Source organism: Lissotriton vulgaris, chromosome 3_1, assembly GCF_964263255.1.
Source record: "Lissotriton vulgaris chromosome 3_1, aLisVul1.2, whole genome shotgun sequence".
Classification (NCBI taxonomy): Eukaryota; Metazoa; Chordata; class Amphibia; order Caudata; family Salamandridae; genus Lissotriton; species Lissotriton vulgaris.
This window is the reverse complement of record NC_141689.1, coordinates 1,427,503,348-1,427,520,690: the sequence shown is the minus strand read 5'-3', so window position 1 is coordinate 1,427,520,690 and position 17,343 is coordinate 1,427,503,348. Positions and strand designations below refer to the sequence as shown.

General features: G+C 45.5%; 1 protein-coding gene across 1 annotated transcript in view; it reads left to right on the top strand.

The window, feature by feature from the left end:
• STAP1 (signal transducing adaptor family member 1) overlaps positions 1 to 17,343 on the top strand; it is a 512,237-nt gene that overhangs the window by 349,792 nt on the left and 145,102 nt on the right. Inside the window, exon 6 of the mRNA XM_086961918.1 lies at positions 1,529 to 1,657. Coding sequence (XP_086818044.1) covers positions 1,529 to 1,657 — 129 coding nt within the window. The remainder of the gene's footprint in view (positions 1 to 1,528; positions 1,658 to 17,343) is intronic.

Below are 17,343 nucleotides of genomic sequence, written 5' to 3'. Positions count from 1 at the left end.
ATAAAATACAATTATTCCATGATCTACTTCTGTATTTGTAGCCACAGTTCCTTGGGGCACCACTCATGTTTGCCTTTGTATCAAAATTTTAAATCAAAATTTTCTTGTCCCATGATTTAGGCAGGGGCTTGTTATTCAACGTACAGCTGCCAGGATAAGCATTTTGTGCCAATCTATTTATTCCTGTCTGTGCGATTTTAACTTTTATACCTTTTTGTCATCTTCATGTTTTTTAATTGAGATCCAATGTTTAAACGCTTGTTAATATGTGTTCTATCCCCATATGAATTATTTTGGATTCCCCTGTATAAATTTTGTAACAATTTTTTAATGCAATGGATTTATTTCATGTTTTGCTTGTATGATTTGTTTGCAAATCGAATAAAAGCTTTGAAATTGAAATTGCCTTTGTTAACAGATAATAGGTATACTTTGGCAGAGTTGCAGACATTATTCACAAAGGATTTATTGTACCTTACACTTGGAGTACTCGTCTCTTACTACTAAATTCCAGTAGTAAATCGGGAGTAATCTAGGCATATTCCAGGAATTCAAGAGTTAGCCAGAGAAATTCCCAAGATTAGGCCACATATAAATATAGCAAAATTATCTGGAATTTTACCAGTTTACATTTCTTTGGACATTTCTATCAAGTGGCATGTATGTGCACGTGCGTTTGCAGTGCCTTTTGAGTGCATACTTGGTCTGTGCATGTTGCTCACCTGCAGTCTTGTGTACTTGCTAATATTTCCTTCTGTGCATAAAAATGCTCAATAGTGCACATTTGTGTTGACCTCTCGATTGAGTACCTGGAAGATATATGTTTAATGGCATGGGACAGTGGTCTGAAAGCCCTGCTCATTGCTGTTCACCTGGCAGTGATTATTGAAGAATAGTGGCGATTATGCCATTATCGGCTGTGTGACGGACTTTACCTCAGTATATTTAAGTGCTTTGCCTATTTACCATTGTAAATAGATGCAATGAATAGGCTTTCTCAAGCGTATTTTACTTCATTACAAGTGGTCCTTTAAATTGAAGTCCCTGATATTAATGATAAAATATGTAATGTTTATCACATCCAGTAATTACAACGTGCAGTAATAGTCACACCCTTTATTCAATATGTGATTGGTCAATCCTGTCAGAATTTATCGTGGAAAAAGGACTGGTATGTTGCAGGAAATGAAAAATGGATACTGTAATAACAAAAATACACATTATTCCCCAAAAGGTCAGAATGGATGATAATTATTGTGCTCAATAAATTCTGAATACCTCGACATGGAATTTTATTGGGTAGCAATAATGATCAAATTTAAAGCGGTCTACTTGCAATCTGACCCTAAGCGTAGATGGAAACTTCATGGCTTCTGCAGCTGAGAAGGTTTAAGCAAAACTTGATCCATCTCAAGCATTGTCTGCTCTGCAGAGATGAGTGTTTGTATCCAATCTAGTTCTACTTGTCAACATGTTGATTTCACCCCCAGATATTTTCTCATCTCTGCTTTGACTTCTTGCTCTACAGGTGCTTCTATCAAGTTAGCAGGAAAGAAGCCAATGACATGCTAGAGCGGAACCCCGGCTGTGGGAATCTGATTCTGAGGCCTGGCGGTGACAGCAAGAACTTTTCAATCTCTATCATGCAACCCTCAGAGTAAGTTGGTCCCAGAATCGACTTCTCTTCTTTTTAAATGCAAAAAATAATTTTATTACAATAGAAGCAACCGAAGGAAACATGGAAATTGAATGTAATCTATCTGTCGGCTTTAAACTATCCAGTACACTTGCCTCCGCTTCCATTTAAAAATAACATTTACCCTGCTATTCTTTCATTGTTTGTGGAAATATATTGATTTTAAATTACGCCCCAAATCCTACACATGACTGGGCCCTACATCCATAGATTTGCTCCTGTATTACACTCCAGATCTAACACATTCATAGGATCTACTTAAAAAGAAGTGTTCCTACTTTAATTTCCCTCTTCTATAATTCACTAGGTCCTACATCGACAGATTCATACCAATATTAACTTGATATTACATATTACTAGGAACTATGTCTGTACATTTACTCTTACAGTAAACTGCGCAGGGACACAACACAGCCCCCTACAGGCCCGCTTACCCCAGAGGAACTCATATGCAACCGTCAAGCTTATATTTATTGCTTATATTTACTCCTTATATTCATCGAGGTCTACAGTGGCCAAAAGACTTCATAAGCTGGACCCTTACACCACATGAAATTAATAATTACTATTGAGACAAACCAATTTCCATTAACATGTGTCGTGTATTTCTATCTTTTATCAGAGCAGAGAGACTTTTAATATTTTGTGTGTCCAGGAACATTTTTAAAAAAATTATTTCTCTGTCAACATTAACCCCAGAACAAGTGACATTTTGACAGCAAATTAGTGCAGTGGTGTGTACAAGTACAGGGGTGACATAGCCCTGATCAATCTTTCATAGTTCCCTCCTACCACCTTCCCCCATAGTCTAAGAATCCAATTCAAGAAACATGCTGGACCAAACCTGCAGGTAATCCTGTAACTTTGGGTCGGTCCTGAGTCCAGGAGCCTTTTTTTGATCAAATCTCCTCCATTGACTTACCTACTAGCTCCTGCTGACTGCTGCTGGACACCTTTCTTGACTTTTGAAAAATGTGAACCATATCATGCACACATGGGAAGGACCACTTCGGAGTATCTCTATACTAACCTTATGTCAAGGATAAAAGGTCAATCAATCAATCAATCAAGGCATTTATATAGCGCACTACTCACCCGGAGGGTCTCAAGGCGCTCGGGTAGGCGGGGGGTCCGCTACTGCTCGAACAGCCAGGTCTTGAGCTGCTTCCTGAAGGCGAGGTGGTCCTGGGTCAGGCGGAGGTGAGTCGGGAGGGAGTTCCAAGTCTTGGCGGCCAGGTAGGAGAAGGACCTTCCTCCTGTGGTGGCTCTACGGATATGGGGGATGGCGGCGAGGGCGTGGCTGGTCGATCGAAGCTGGCGTGTAGGAGCGTAGAAGTTGAGGCGGCTGTTGAGGTATGCTGGGCCCTGGTTGTGCAGGGCTTTGTGTGCGTGGGTGAGGAGACGGAAGGTGATTCTCTTGTTGACCGGGAGCCAGTGCAGATCTCTCAGGTGTCCGGAGATGTGGCTGCGACGGGGGATGTCCAGGATGAGTCGTGCTGAGGCGTTCTGGATCCGCTGGAGTCTCTTCTGGAGTTTGGTGGTGGTTCCGGCGTAGAGGGAGTTGCCGTAGTCCAGTCGGCTGGTGACGAGGGCCTGGGTGACCGTCTTCCTGGTCTCGGTGGGGATCCACCAGAAGATCTTACGTGGCATGCGCAGGGTGTTGAAGCACGATGAGGAGACGGCGTTGACTTGTTTGGTCATGGAGAGGGAGGAGTCCAGGATGAAGCCCAGGTTGCGTGCGTGGTCTGTTGGTTTGGGTGCGCTGCCCAGGGCGGGGGGCCACCAGGAGTCGTCCCAGGCGGAGGGTGAGGATCCCAGGATGAGGACTTCCGTCTTGTCCGAGTTCAGTTTTAGACGGCTGTTCATCATCCACTTGGCTACTTCTGTCATTCTGTGGTTCCCTTGTTTGCTGAAATATGTATACATCTACAACAATATGCAAATGCCTCTAGAATGAGAAATGATTGGCCCTCTTTATGATCATTCATTAGAGAATTCTCAGGATGGACTAATTTTATTCTTTTGTAATAAGTTGTTATTATCGATGTTAAAAAAAAAGAATTATCTACTGCTTTTGGTTTATATCATTCGTAGAACCCGAGTAGGACGGACCGCTTTTTCTTACTTTACAAATCTTGGAATAAACTGCCGGGAAGCCTCAGAATCTATCCCAATCCCTTGCTCGCATGAAAAGCCTCCAATTACATCTTTTCACTGTGCTGTAACGATGATCAGGTGAACTTCAGGTTCAGACAACATCGATCTACCTCAAGATCCTCAAGACCCACAGCCTAAAATCCGCCGAAGCGCCTAATACAAACAACACTAAACCGACAGAAGCTACCTCATAGTTACCTCAACGCTGAAATAAAGAGATTCAAAAGGGGCAGGCGACAACAGCAACAGCCAACTTTAAACCAAGAAGGAAGAACGACGCCAGCCCCAAGAACTTGCACAAGACTCAGAGACTTAGGAACGGACGATCGCTGATCGCTGAAGGAATAAGGAATCAGCAACCAACCTACCTCAGGAAGATGCGGAGCAAAGGAACTTTGTTGTCGCACACCCACTATGCAAGTAAGGGGGGGAGGGCGGGGAGGGGGGCAAGGGGGGGAGGGGGGTGCGGGGAGAACACACATGGGCTGATACTACTCTTTTCTCTTTTCCTATCTTTCTACACCTATCACCTATCCCTAGAGAGTGCACACTGGAACTCTAAACACAGAACTAAGACAAGTAGACGATCAAAAGATAACCAGGCAAACCGCCACTTTAGAAAGAACGAAAGATGACACACAACTCGCACCACAATCTCACGACTGACATCAAGGTAGTGTCCATGAACGTGAAGGCACTCAACCACCCAGTAAAGAGGAGGAGGGTCCTAGACCACCTGGCCAAGCTTAAAAGTGATATCTATGTCCTGCAGGAGACAAGACTAGAGGAAGAAGACATAGACCGCCTAAAGGCCAGCTGGATAGGTCAGGTAATAGGATCACCAGCAAAGAACAAAAAGAACGGGGTCATCACAATACTTAGTAAAAAGTCAAAACTCACACTAGCTAATTCGAAGAAGGACACAGAGGGCAGATTACTAGTCACCAGCCTGCTCAGGGGGGAGGAACCTATACATGTGGCAAACATCTATGGCCCCAACACCGAGGATAAGGCATTCTTGGAACAGACTGGCAAGGAACTGGGAACACTATCACTAGGAGAGCTCCTAATAGTAGCCGGAGACATGAATCAGGTACTGGACCCAGCCCTAGACAGACACCCACAAAGATACAGCCAGACTACACAGAGAGGTAACACACTACGGAACCTATGCACAAAACTAAGGCTCGGAGACCCATGGAGACTACAAAACCCGGATGGGAGAGAGTATACCTTCTACTCGACTCCACACAACTCCTACAGTAGAATTGATTATATCCTCATGTCAGACACACACACGCACCTCATAGATCACACAGAGATAGGTCCAAGGACCATCTCAGACCACTCTCATATCTGCCTAACACTGACGGGCAAACACAATGAACGCCCGACACGAAGGTGGAGATTTGACGCCGACCTACTCAAAAACACAAGCAGCAGTACTGAAATAGAACTAGCCGTAAAAGAATACCTCACAAACAATGACAGCCCAGACATAGACAGGGAGACGCTGTGGGATGCACTGAAAGCCACGGTACGGGGTACGATAATCAGTATCAAAGGAAGACAGAACAGGGAAAGAGGCAAAAAGATAACCGACCTAGAGAAGGAAATTAAAAAACTAGAATCAGGACACGTAGCCAATTTAGAGGACAGGAACAACCTCACGACCCTAACAAAGAAAAAATACGAACTGAACAAGATCCTTAGCGAGAGGGCAGGGACCTGGATTAACAAATACAAGGCAATAAATGTATGCTCTGCCAATAGAGCAGGGAAGGCACTGGCATCTTACCTCAAAGGCAAACAGAGACAACACACAATAGCTGCCATCAGGGACAGTACGAACAAATCACAGACGACGAACAAAGGAATACTCAACACCTTCAGAGACTTCTACGCGCAGCTCTACAAAAAAGACGTCACACTAAGCGTAGATGGGGGCAAAGAACTCCTGAAACACATCACAACACCAGAATTGACGGAAACCCAGAGGGAGAGGCTTGACTCAGAAATAACAAGCGAAGAGATAGAAAGAGCAGTCAAAAGTCTAAAAGATAACAAAGCACCAGGGCCAGACGGGTTCACAGCCAAGTTCTACAAACATTATATCACCACACTCAGGCCAACGATGACATCAGTGTTCACAAGCTGTGTACACAAAGGGCGCATGACCCAATCGATGGCAGAAGCCAACATTATCGTTATCCCAAAGGAAGGCAAGGACACGCAACACCCCAAAAACTACAGGCCAATCTCACTCATAAATGCGGACTGCAAAATATATGCCAAGATCCTAGCAACCAGACTCAACACATACCTACCCTCCCTCATACACTGCGCAAAGGTGGGATACCTGAAGAACAGGATGTCCCATGACAACGCAAGACTACTCTGCCACGTAATCAACCACGCAGCCAAAAGCAACAACGCGGCGGTCATGATCGCCCTTGATGCAGAAAAAGCTTTTGACAGAGTGTTGTGGCCGTACCTAGACCAATGCATACAAAAATTCGGCTTAGGCCACAACTACAGGAAGATGGTAATGGCCCTATATAACGAACCCAAGGCACGTGTGGTAGTAAACGGAGGCACGTCAGAGCTGCTAGACCTAAAACGAGGAACCAGACAGGGATGCCCGCTCTCGCCGGCCCTTATCCTACTGGCAATAGAACCCTTGCTCAACATGATACGAGCAAACCCAGACATAAAGGGTATACCTATAGAGGGAGAATCCTTCAAGCTAGCAGCATACGCTGACGACGTCCTCATTGTAACAGAAGACCCAGAGAGATCAATCGAAGCTCTAATGGACACTATAGATCAATACGCGCAGGTGTCAGGATACAAACTGAACAGAGAGAAATCTGAGTGTAAGCCATTGAACATCCACACCAACAGGACAACGCTGGGGTCCTCTGGACTGACCTGGCAGAGGAAAGCCATCAAATACCTAGGCCTCCTTTTCGAGAGAGACCTGCGCACCACATTAGACCAGAACGAACAAGCCATCTTAAACAAAATCAAAGAGAAGCTTGAGGGATAGTTACCCAAATTCACTACATGGTGGGGGAGGGTAGAGACTATCAAAATGATGGTAACCCCAATGGTTAACTACATGCTCAACATGCTACCACTAACCAACACAGCAGACTTTCTCAAAAAGTTGGAAAAGCTACTTAGCACATTCCTATGGAGAGGGAAGAAACCCAGAATTAGCCTTCAAAAGCTCAGACTCCCCAAGACACTAGGAGGTCTTAACATAACAAATTTCAAAATTTTTCAAACAGCCTGCATAGCAAAACAAGGCTTGTACTGGCTAACTCCGAAGAACGACTACACCCCGGCCTGGCTCTCTTTAGAAAGGAGACTGTTAGGAGGAATGGAACCCGTAGCCCTGCTCACGGCGACGAAGCACCCTGCAATCAAACAAAACCCAATCCTAAGGAACACAAGACTGGCCCTACTAAGAATAGATAAGCTACTAGACACCAGCATCAGACACACCCAACTAGAATCCCTGTGGCACAACCCCAGAATAAAATACAGGAACAACACACTAGATATGCATACATGGTACCGACACGGCATAACCACAGTAAGCCAGCTACAACACAAAGGAACTCAAACAACCTTCGACACACTCAAAGAGCAACACAAGTTTGATAGCGCAGAGCTCTACAACTTCCTAAAAATAAGAGTGGCAATCACCAAAGCAGACATAAACAAGCTCACTCCCTCAATACTACAATACACCACTAGCCTAAACATAATAGGACACAAAGTGGCGCACATGTACAAAGCCCTGTGCCCCAAGACTTCTAAACTAAATAACAAAATTACAACCCATTGGGGAACAATGGCGGGGAGGGAGCTCAGTGAGGAGGAGAGGGCCGACCTCTGGTCCTCCACATCAAGAAGGAAGGTGACAACAACACTAGATCAGACAAAATTCTGACTGATACACAAGGCCTACTGGACCCCTGCTCGCCTAGCCTCCATGGGTATCCGAGAAAACGACTCCTGCTGGAATTGCAATAAGCAGAAAGGGGATCTGGCACACCTCCTCCTCCACTGCACCAAGGTCAGGAAATTCTGGGTCTCAATTAACACACTGATCAACGACGTAACAGGAGCCACACTAACACTTGACTTTCACTATCTGGCACTGGGGTACACCGATCCCTCCATAACATCCGAAAAAGACAGGGACCTGATTGACCTCCTGCTCACAGCGGCGGTCAAGACGGTATTGAACAACTGGAAAGACACAGCGAAAGCCACCTTCAAAGCCTGGTTCAACTGGGTCATATTCCTGCGGGGTGCTGACACCATAAGAACCAACAGCCTACCGAACTCAGGGAAGAAAAGTGAAATGTGGCTCTCGCTGGACAACTACCTGTCCTCACACAAGCCACCCTGAACGTTAGGGGGACAAACGGGAAGAAAGCCCAGAGCCCAGACAAGGCAGCACTACATAGACTACATAGATCACCTACTCTGTAACACACTGTGCCTCTTTACTCTCTATATCTCTACACCTCTCTCTCCACGCCACCAGGGGAGCGAAAAGACAATCGGACAGTCTGTAAGGGGGAATGGGGAATGCAGAAAGGAACGACGAGAAGAAGAAGCAAGAATGGAAAATGGACAAATAGCCGCGAGCCAATGCTTAACCCCCTCCCCCCCCCCCTCCCGCGGCGCCTTTTCCCGGTCTTTTCTCTTGTTTTCAGTTATCTCCCATGTATATCCTCTGCACCATGTAAATATAATTTTTAATAAAAAATGACTGAAATAAAAAAAAGAAGTAATTACAATGAAAACTGGCATCATTTGAAAATCTTGCTCAAGTACAGTGACCAAGGAAGCCTTGATCAGGATAATACAAGGAGGCCTGGGCAAAAAAGTATGTTACTCCGACGTAATCTCATAGAATGTGAATTTCGAATTATGCAAGTTGCACAAAATTCACAAAATTAAGGCTTCAAGGGCCGGTAAATGGCCAAATTCTCCCACCTACATCTGGCCCTTAGTGCAGGAGCACGGGAACAACACAAACAGCAAACAATGCAAGCTCCTGTTGTTCGCGGCATTGGGTTTTTTGCCCTATATTTTTAAGTTAAAAATGCTTCCTCGCTTCCATAATGGACATAAAGATGTATTTCACGATAAAGTATAGTGCTACATGCTGCTTTTGCATAATTTCACATTTAATTTGCAGCATTACGCTTAAATTTCATGCATTTTGCGCATCCCTTAATGCGAATCTGTCTCCAGTATGCAGAGCTGGGTAATCAAAGTTAAAAGTTACCTGCTGCCTATTTATTGTTGTGAAGCAAACCTTTCAACATGACCTGCTATTTAGTCCCTCAAAATGTGGAACCCTGAGAATCGAGCCTCTCGCAAATCCACAGGCTGAACACATGGGCTGCAGGGCCCTGTGTTGGGTCTGGCCTCATCGATTGATGATTGATTGCCGCAACCAATATTGAACTGAAAGAATCCAAACTTCAAATTTATATTTTAAGCATTATGTTTGAGAAAAAAATCTACTTGACCCCTTAAGCTTGGCACAGACGGTATTATGCATGCCCATGTTTTGCGATAGGTAATACTTCACCTAGCACCTGCTTCCCTAGTGAAACCTGGACGTCTGTGTGAATTTTGGGAGCTGCTCCACTAACCATAGAAATGTGTGTGCCCCTTCATGTACATCACAGCTTTGAATTGCTGTGGCCAACTCAGCTTTTTATTATTCCATTACTGATAACAGCACGATTAAGTTCAAGTGACTGAGAGGTTAACATGTCTAACCAGAATTAAAATCTAATATAAAGCATTACTTCATATGTAGTGCTTATTATTGTTTTCTGCACAATTCTGGTAGTTAATATTATTTTCATTATTACTTACTGGCTCGATCACCAATGAGGTTTTTTTTTACTTCTGTTTTGTCTCTCTCTCATCTCAGACAGCCTTCTGTTGACAGTCAGTTCTTCAACTGATGCTGACTTGATTGCTTGGAACATGCAGAAGGCTAGGATCATGTGGAAGAGGTGGACAACCAAAGATTTTCAGGGGTGCTTTGAAAATATCGACAAGTTCCTAATGGGCATTGAGATTGGAGTGTGTCTCTAATTCAGTAGATTTATGTGGCCTTTGCTGCCTCCCTATTCATGAGTCCACCCAAGAGTTCTCTGTTCCATCGCCTTCAATCCTAAAGGTTCTTTGATGCCATGCATACTAAACCAGACTTTTTCAAGCGATTCATGTTCTCATTCTATGGCCGCATGGCTTCTAGTGCTGTAGCATAGCAAACATTGTGACTTAATTTGTGCCTCCCCCAAGCCTTTATTGCCGCCTGCATTACTTCAGTTTGACTGAATGGTATTTTGTTTGATAGGGGTATCAAAACCTCAGAATCTGGGCATATTTCGCGTTCAGTTAAAGTTTTTGGGGCAAGTTGGTATTTTTTCAAATGAGCAATAAGATACAATTCACTTAGTCATGCAACCAGCACTAAGACTGAGGAATTGTAACCGCTGCATTCAGAACAGACACTATAACCACAGGAAACTGTACACTGAATCTGGCTTCCAGTTTAGAATGCTGCCTGGATGGTATGCTGGAAAGTCACTGACATGTGCAGATGACGCCACCAACAACTACCTGATCTACTGATCATTCGCTCTGATTGTACCGCTTCCATAGTGTATAAAAAAGACCCTGAGACACTTCTCTCTACCACATGCTCACACCCCCACCTATGTCTCTGGACTGGTAACCTGCACCTGTTTGACTCCATTGATGTCGCTAACAAAGCTCAAGATCTGTCCTCACTGATCAACCAACTTAGGTGAGAGAAAAGGGAGGAGCAAGCAGCGGAGTATTGCGATGAGGCTGTAGCCACGGTCCCTAGCGGCCATCAGCGAGAACTTTCCCCACTTTCGAACTAGTTTTAACTTTTGCCGCTAGCATGGTCCAGCAACCCCAGAAAGCCTTATCATATTACGTCATTTTCGAGCTGGAGGTGAGTCAGAACCCAGGATCCGGGCGTACGGAGCAGGTACGTCAGGCAGAAGAGCGGCTGAGACAGAGCCGGAGTGCAGTAGGTGATGCAGTGAAAGGGTAGAGTCCTGACAGCACCCCGCCTGTGAGAAGTTGGCCTGGTATATAATGCTCACTAATTCTTAGTGATCACTTTGTACCATGCCAAGCAACCCTTATGATGATTGGTTGTAATTCAACCTTGTAGACCAGTTACCTAGTGGTAACGTGGACAAAGCAGTCTTAGGCTAAACTCTGAAAGGCATGTGAAGCCAGCTGTATTACCATACACAACCCCCTTGAATACCAAATGAAAGGACACCACACAGATATATATTGAAAATATATATTGATTTATTAACTATAAAATCCCCTGGACTCTTTATGAGCACAGAAGCACAAGCGTTAAATCACAAGACAGTTTAAAATACACAAAAGTTGCACAATATGGATGAGCCCTAGGGGCCACCTAAACCATATACTAAGAAAGTGGTATAAGAGATACCAAATAGAAAGGGAACAGGCCTAGGGCCTTGGGAATTGCTGGAGCTACTCGAGACTAGCAGTGACTAAGTCGGGAAAGGCCCGCGGGACTCGGGTGCAGTGTTCAAAGTGCACGCACTTTCCAATGTAAAGTCTATGGTGCGTAGAAAGTACAAAGTTAGATAGTTAGGAACCTTCCGAGTGACCTAGAACGCTGAAACTTAAGACACAGGCCCTTGAGATGTGTCCCAGTGTAGGAACACCGGCGGAGCTGAGTTACCTCACCCACAGGAAGCGGGTGCACAGGGTCGAAGTAGTGTCGGGTTTCGTCACGCTGGTCGATGGTGCTTGGAGCTGAAGATGCTGCAGGCGGCTCGAGGTGAAGAGTTCCGGTGGATCCAAGGGTGGATCTGAAGTTGTGAAGTCCTGAAAGCAGAGGGGACAATGTTCAAAGTCACTAGCCAGTGACTACCGTGGAACCAGATTGGAACCAGGCGATGTCGGGTGCAAACAGGCGTTGTTGGGTAGCTTCTCTCTGCAGCCACGTGGACACCGGGGGTCGAGGACGTCCAGGAGTCGGTCACGAGCTGTCCCACGCAGGCTTCTCGCTGTTGGCGGTGTCGGCGACCTGATCGGAGCAAACAGGCCTTGGCTAATGCAAGCCACGCAGGAATCGAAAGATGCTTAACACTCGGACCAGCAAGGTCAGAGCGAGGGCTCCTTTTCACAGGAGCTTGGGTGAGTCTGGAGCAACCAGACCCGCTGTGTAGTTTGCCGGTTTAGTTGCCAAGATGGCCGCTGACCACGTGGCTAGTGGCCGGGATGGCGCGTCGAGTGGCACAATGCAAAAGGGCCCCACGCAGATCGTGGAGATGCTGGAGGGCTCTTCTTCGGTGCAAGGGCTGCTCGGTGGTGGGGGTTCTCAGTCCCCAAAGCACAACGTCGAGGATGCCTCAGATGCTGCGCAGTCAGCTTTTCAAGGGTCTTCCAAGAGGTCCGGTCCCACGTCACTCGGTGCCTCCACGGGTCCCTTCTTTGCAGGGACTGTGGATCGGGCTCTGAGAGGTCTGGGAGTCTGGTTCTTGTCGGGCTCTGGGCTCGGGCTCCGGCAGGAGGCGGCGGCAAAGCAGACGTCGAGTTGCTGGTTGGTGCCTGTATTCACAGGGTGGCCACTCCTAGGCCACAAGGGAGATTCTCTTCAGTCTTCTGAGCGGCAGAATGTCGAAGTCCAGTCTTCTTCTTTGTTTAAAGTTGATTCAGGATGATCTGCTGTGCAATGGCACTGCTCCCACTCTTATTCCCAATCTGAGGGGTGGATCACCTACTAGGTCCCTCCTCTGGGAGGAACCAGGAAGGGGGGGCGGTTACACCCCCTTTCCTTTGTCCAGCTCCTCGCCAGGCCTGGGTCTGGAAAGTCCAAGGACCGGTTTGGACTGGCCTATGCACGGGGACACCTTGTGTGCCCCGGGCATGTCTGATTCTATTCAGCCCTGTCCTACCCAATACACAAAACCCTGTCTGGGGTGGTGCTCGCACCTCCCAAGGCAGGAAACCCTTTGTCCAGGCCACCATCTGCCGAGTTTCGGTCAGCAGCAGGAGGCCAGACTCGTGTCTGTGGTGGCAGCATCCATTTTGTGATGCTGAGGCTCTGGTTAACTTTAACCAGGGTTAAGGCTACACACATGTCGTGTCCCTCTAGAAGGGTGGAATGCTATCCCCGTCGACAGAACTGTCGAGGGGATAGTATTCCAATTCGTATGACACCTTACTCGACATGTTTTGATAAAGCCAAACCAAAGATAGCATTTAACCGCGAGGATTTTAATGCACTTAAGAGTATATGGTATGGCAATATCCCGGAACAGCTTAGGGAGTGGTTCCCGACAGCTGCAGACAGGCTCAGCTCATGCTAGAGCACCATCTCACATATTTCCAAGCACTCTGCCTCCAGGATTGATGAGGCCTTCCATAGGAGTGGCTGATAGGAACATATGTGTCCAGTTTAAGGGTAGATATAGGGATACTATACCTAAGTAAGAGGTGTTTACACCAACTTACCCCAGCTGAGTGATCAGCCAGTTGTGTCAAATATGGAGGCCAGGGGTGGCACAATACATGCTGCAGCCCCTGGTAGACCTTGGAAACACCTATGCCCTGGGTACCTAGGGTACACTGTTACAGGGGCCAATAAGGTGAACCAGTTCCAATTCGTAATGCACCTAAAGTGCATTGGCAGTAATTTAGAGAGAGAACAGCAGGCTGTGGGTCTGATTAGCAGGCCCACAGCCACATTAAGTCAGAAACCAGTGAAGCAAAAAGCAAAAATTTGGGGTGACCATAGGATAGCAGACCCTACTCTCCTACACTGCCCTCCAAGTCCTGCACCCCTGAAATCCTGTTTGCTGTCTACGTGGCCTAACTTCAGTGGGCTCTATGGTAAAGGTGTGCTAAGTGCTCACTTACACAGCAGCAAGTGGACCCGGCAGTAAGAGATACTTCAAGGAATGTGGGCCCAGATGTATCAAACAGTTTTACCCATTCTGGTTCTATGGGAAAATGTGTTCATACATCTGGCCCATAGAACTTAAAGAAGCTTCCAATGACTCCCAAGAGCCTCCAAGGGTGCCAATTGAACAAAGGAGATATCAGACCCATATGCTATATGACAGTGCGCGTTGTCAAGTATGGCTAAGAGAGAAATCTCCAGAAACGCTAATTCTCTCCGCCAGAAAAACTAGTACACCCCCTCAGAGTCGTGCTCGTGCCTTCCCATAACTATCACAACCCCAAGCTGTGGGCGAAGGGAGCGACTGCGGATGGGAGGGGAGTGAGGAGGCAAAAGGTTAGATTGAAAATCAGGCCTTAATTCAGTACTACATACGTGCCGGTGGATCTTTTCATAGCAGCACACGCATTAATTATTCTGATACTTAGCAAAAACTGCCTGACCCACGTTAGGCTGAGTGCACCTTGCTCGTAAACGAAAGAGGGGTGGCCAAGATACACCACATGAGTAAGCCAAGGATGGACAGAGGCAATTGATTTATCCAATACAGCACAAGATGAAAACAAGAGCATAAAGGTCTACTCATAGCTCAAGAAATGGAAAATCACTGTGATCCCCCTCACACGGGTAAAGGATCAGTGTGACGCAAAAAGTCACAACTGTTCCAAAGCAAGGGATGGTGAAAAACAAGTCACAAACTATTACATATTGCTTCCCAGGCGTGTGCTCACAGGCTTCAGGCACAGTAGTAGTAGGGAAGGATAACGCAGAATCCGCAAGTGCAGCAACCAATGACTTATTAGAGGAGGCACAACAGTCAAAGAAATTAATAGAGGTTTGTACGCGGATAAACCGTCCAACAGCCGACAGTCTCCCGGACCAACCAGATGTACATTCGAACTCAGAGTCCATTGTAGACCATAAACGTCGGAGCAAGTGTGGGAATCTGGCACTGCCAGAAGCAATCAGCCAAGTATAGGTAATTCAATGGTTGACTCTGATCTATTTAGTGAACTGAACTTATTAACAAAATGCCCTCAACAACAAGTGAGGTCCAAGAGATCCATTGAGCAACAACTTCTAAGCTCCTCTACGGTACCAAATCTGGCTATGGTACACGCAAAGCCCAAATCAGACTCTTCTATCCAGACAGATTCAGATGCTGAGGAAGATGTTCCACCTACCTATTCAATACTCATTGCTATGAACGCTATAACACACACATTAGCAAGAATATCTGGGACTCTGAAAAATGTATCTTTTAAAATGGATCTCCAGACATCATTAATTGAGGAGATGGCAAGTAACATCAAAGACATACAAAATCAGCAACTAAAAAAAATGTCACATCATGTTCCTCTAGACTCTACAGTTTACTAAACACTCTCATTGTGTAGAACATTGTTTGACGGATATGGTCCGTGATATGCGCGTGGCGGTCGATTATGTAGTGTGCCAGATTCCAGATATTTTTGTCAGGTGGTGGGGGGCCCAACATCTAAATAAAATCAGCTGGGGGGGCTCAACCTACAACAGTTTGAAGACCTCTGTTCTAGAGACAGTGGTGTTTAAACTACAACTGTATTCTCTGCAATTGCTACCACAGAAACTGAAGACACTTCTTGATGGGGGCACTGTAGATCTACCCACAAAGCCGAGAACAGGGGGGTATGTATCATGGGCCCAGTACCTACCACGAACGCCAAAAATCTCTAAGCAAAGTCCAAAAAGCTGGATGAAGAAGGCTCTGCATAACCCAGGAGAATGACTAAGTGTACAAACAGCAAGAACACAAATATGAATAACAACTCAATTCACGCTCAGGAAGGTGAGAGTCTGGAAGCTGCGGATGAGATGCAGGACCAAAACCTGAAGGCAGAACAGCAACTGGATGCCCTTCAACCATACATAATCAAAAAACAAAACCTAAAAAGACCTCCCAAACTACATAGAAGGGCCAAACCGAAAAGCAGAAACAACTCGAGCTGCACAGGCCACCAGACAAAGAATGTATTCCATTTTTGATAGCAACATAAACAGAGAAAAAAGTGTGAAGCAGCAAAAATCATTCAATACTGTTGCATAATCATACCATAGTTCTAGACCTGACACAAAATAAGAACGCAATTGTCCAACTGAAAGAGCCGCTTTTAGTTACAATGGAAAATAACACTGGAGAGGAAAGCCCATTACTTGACATCCATAACATACAGCGCAGAGGGATCAACCAGGAAAGAATTCCCCATCCGCAAAAAAACAAGGGACAGCTAAGAGTAAAAAACAAACGAGATCTCTCACTAAGGAAAACAGGTCTGGTCTCCAAGGAGGATAAGAAAGGAATCAGCTCATCCTCTTGAAAATCTCTGAAGGCATAACAAAAATAGTGAAATCTTTACAAACCCCCTAGGAATCGAGAGTTCAGAAAGAAGACCTCGATACCCTCACATGTATGCAGTTGCGCTCTACAAATCCAATTGATTGATTGATTGAAGGAAAATACAGTCCCCGCCAAAACCTATTCGGCAGTCATAGGGAGTATCCCTAGCCACAACACAGGGAAACACATATCCCCTGACATCCTGGCCCATACAGAGACACCAGGGCCACGAAGTAATGATATAAATGAGATGCAGGAGGCAGGGGGAATGTCCCAGTTTGTAGCTAACTTTCACCCTAGGTATCTGTGTGAAGTGCCGTAATATATCTTAAACAGAAACAACATTTTCAGAATATTGCACCACTGTAGTGAGCTGGAAAATATTTATATAGGTGACCTATTACACATCTAGTTTAAATGGGACAGTGAAGCCCAAAAGGAGTATACAAGAACAAACAAGCTGTGCCATGGGCGAGCTATATACAACACTTCTAAGCACTAAGCAAAATCACTACGATGAAGACTTGGTAGATAACAATGAATCCTGTTGCACCTAGTAAATTCTCACATTTCCTAAAATCTCTTTCAAATGACTATGATGGGTATAAAAGACATACGACCTCGACACGTATGGAAACTTTTAAAGGACCTGGAGTTGCATCTTGGAATAAAATCCTTTGCCTGGCAGTTACCCTTGCAGAGAACCACCAAAACTTAAGATGGGTAAGCTTCCCAGCTGTTTGAATGCAGAAGTTCACTGACCATTATATTGCTGACGAGATGGGCACCCGGAAGACAGATGGCACGGCCCCCCTGAACGTTTGCTCCTGGAACATTGCAGGATGGGACCTGCAGCTAAGGAGAGTAATGGCAACCTAGACTCCTTCCTCAACTGCTATCAAATAATCCGCCTACAGGAATCCTGGAAAATGTCAGAGATTATGATGCAAAACTATATTACTGTAGACGTTCCAGCTATAAAAGAAACAAAGGGGAGACAAAGTGGTGGTCTTGCAATCCTATTTAAATCCGAAGAAGGTAGAAATAGTTATCAAGTTCTCACGAGTGCAAGAA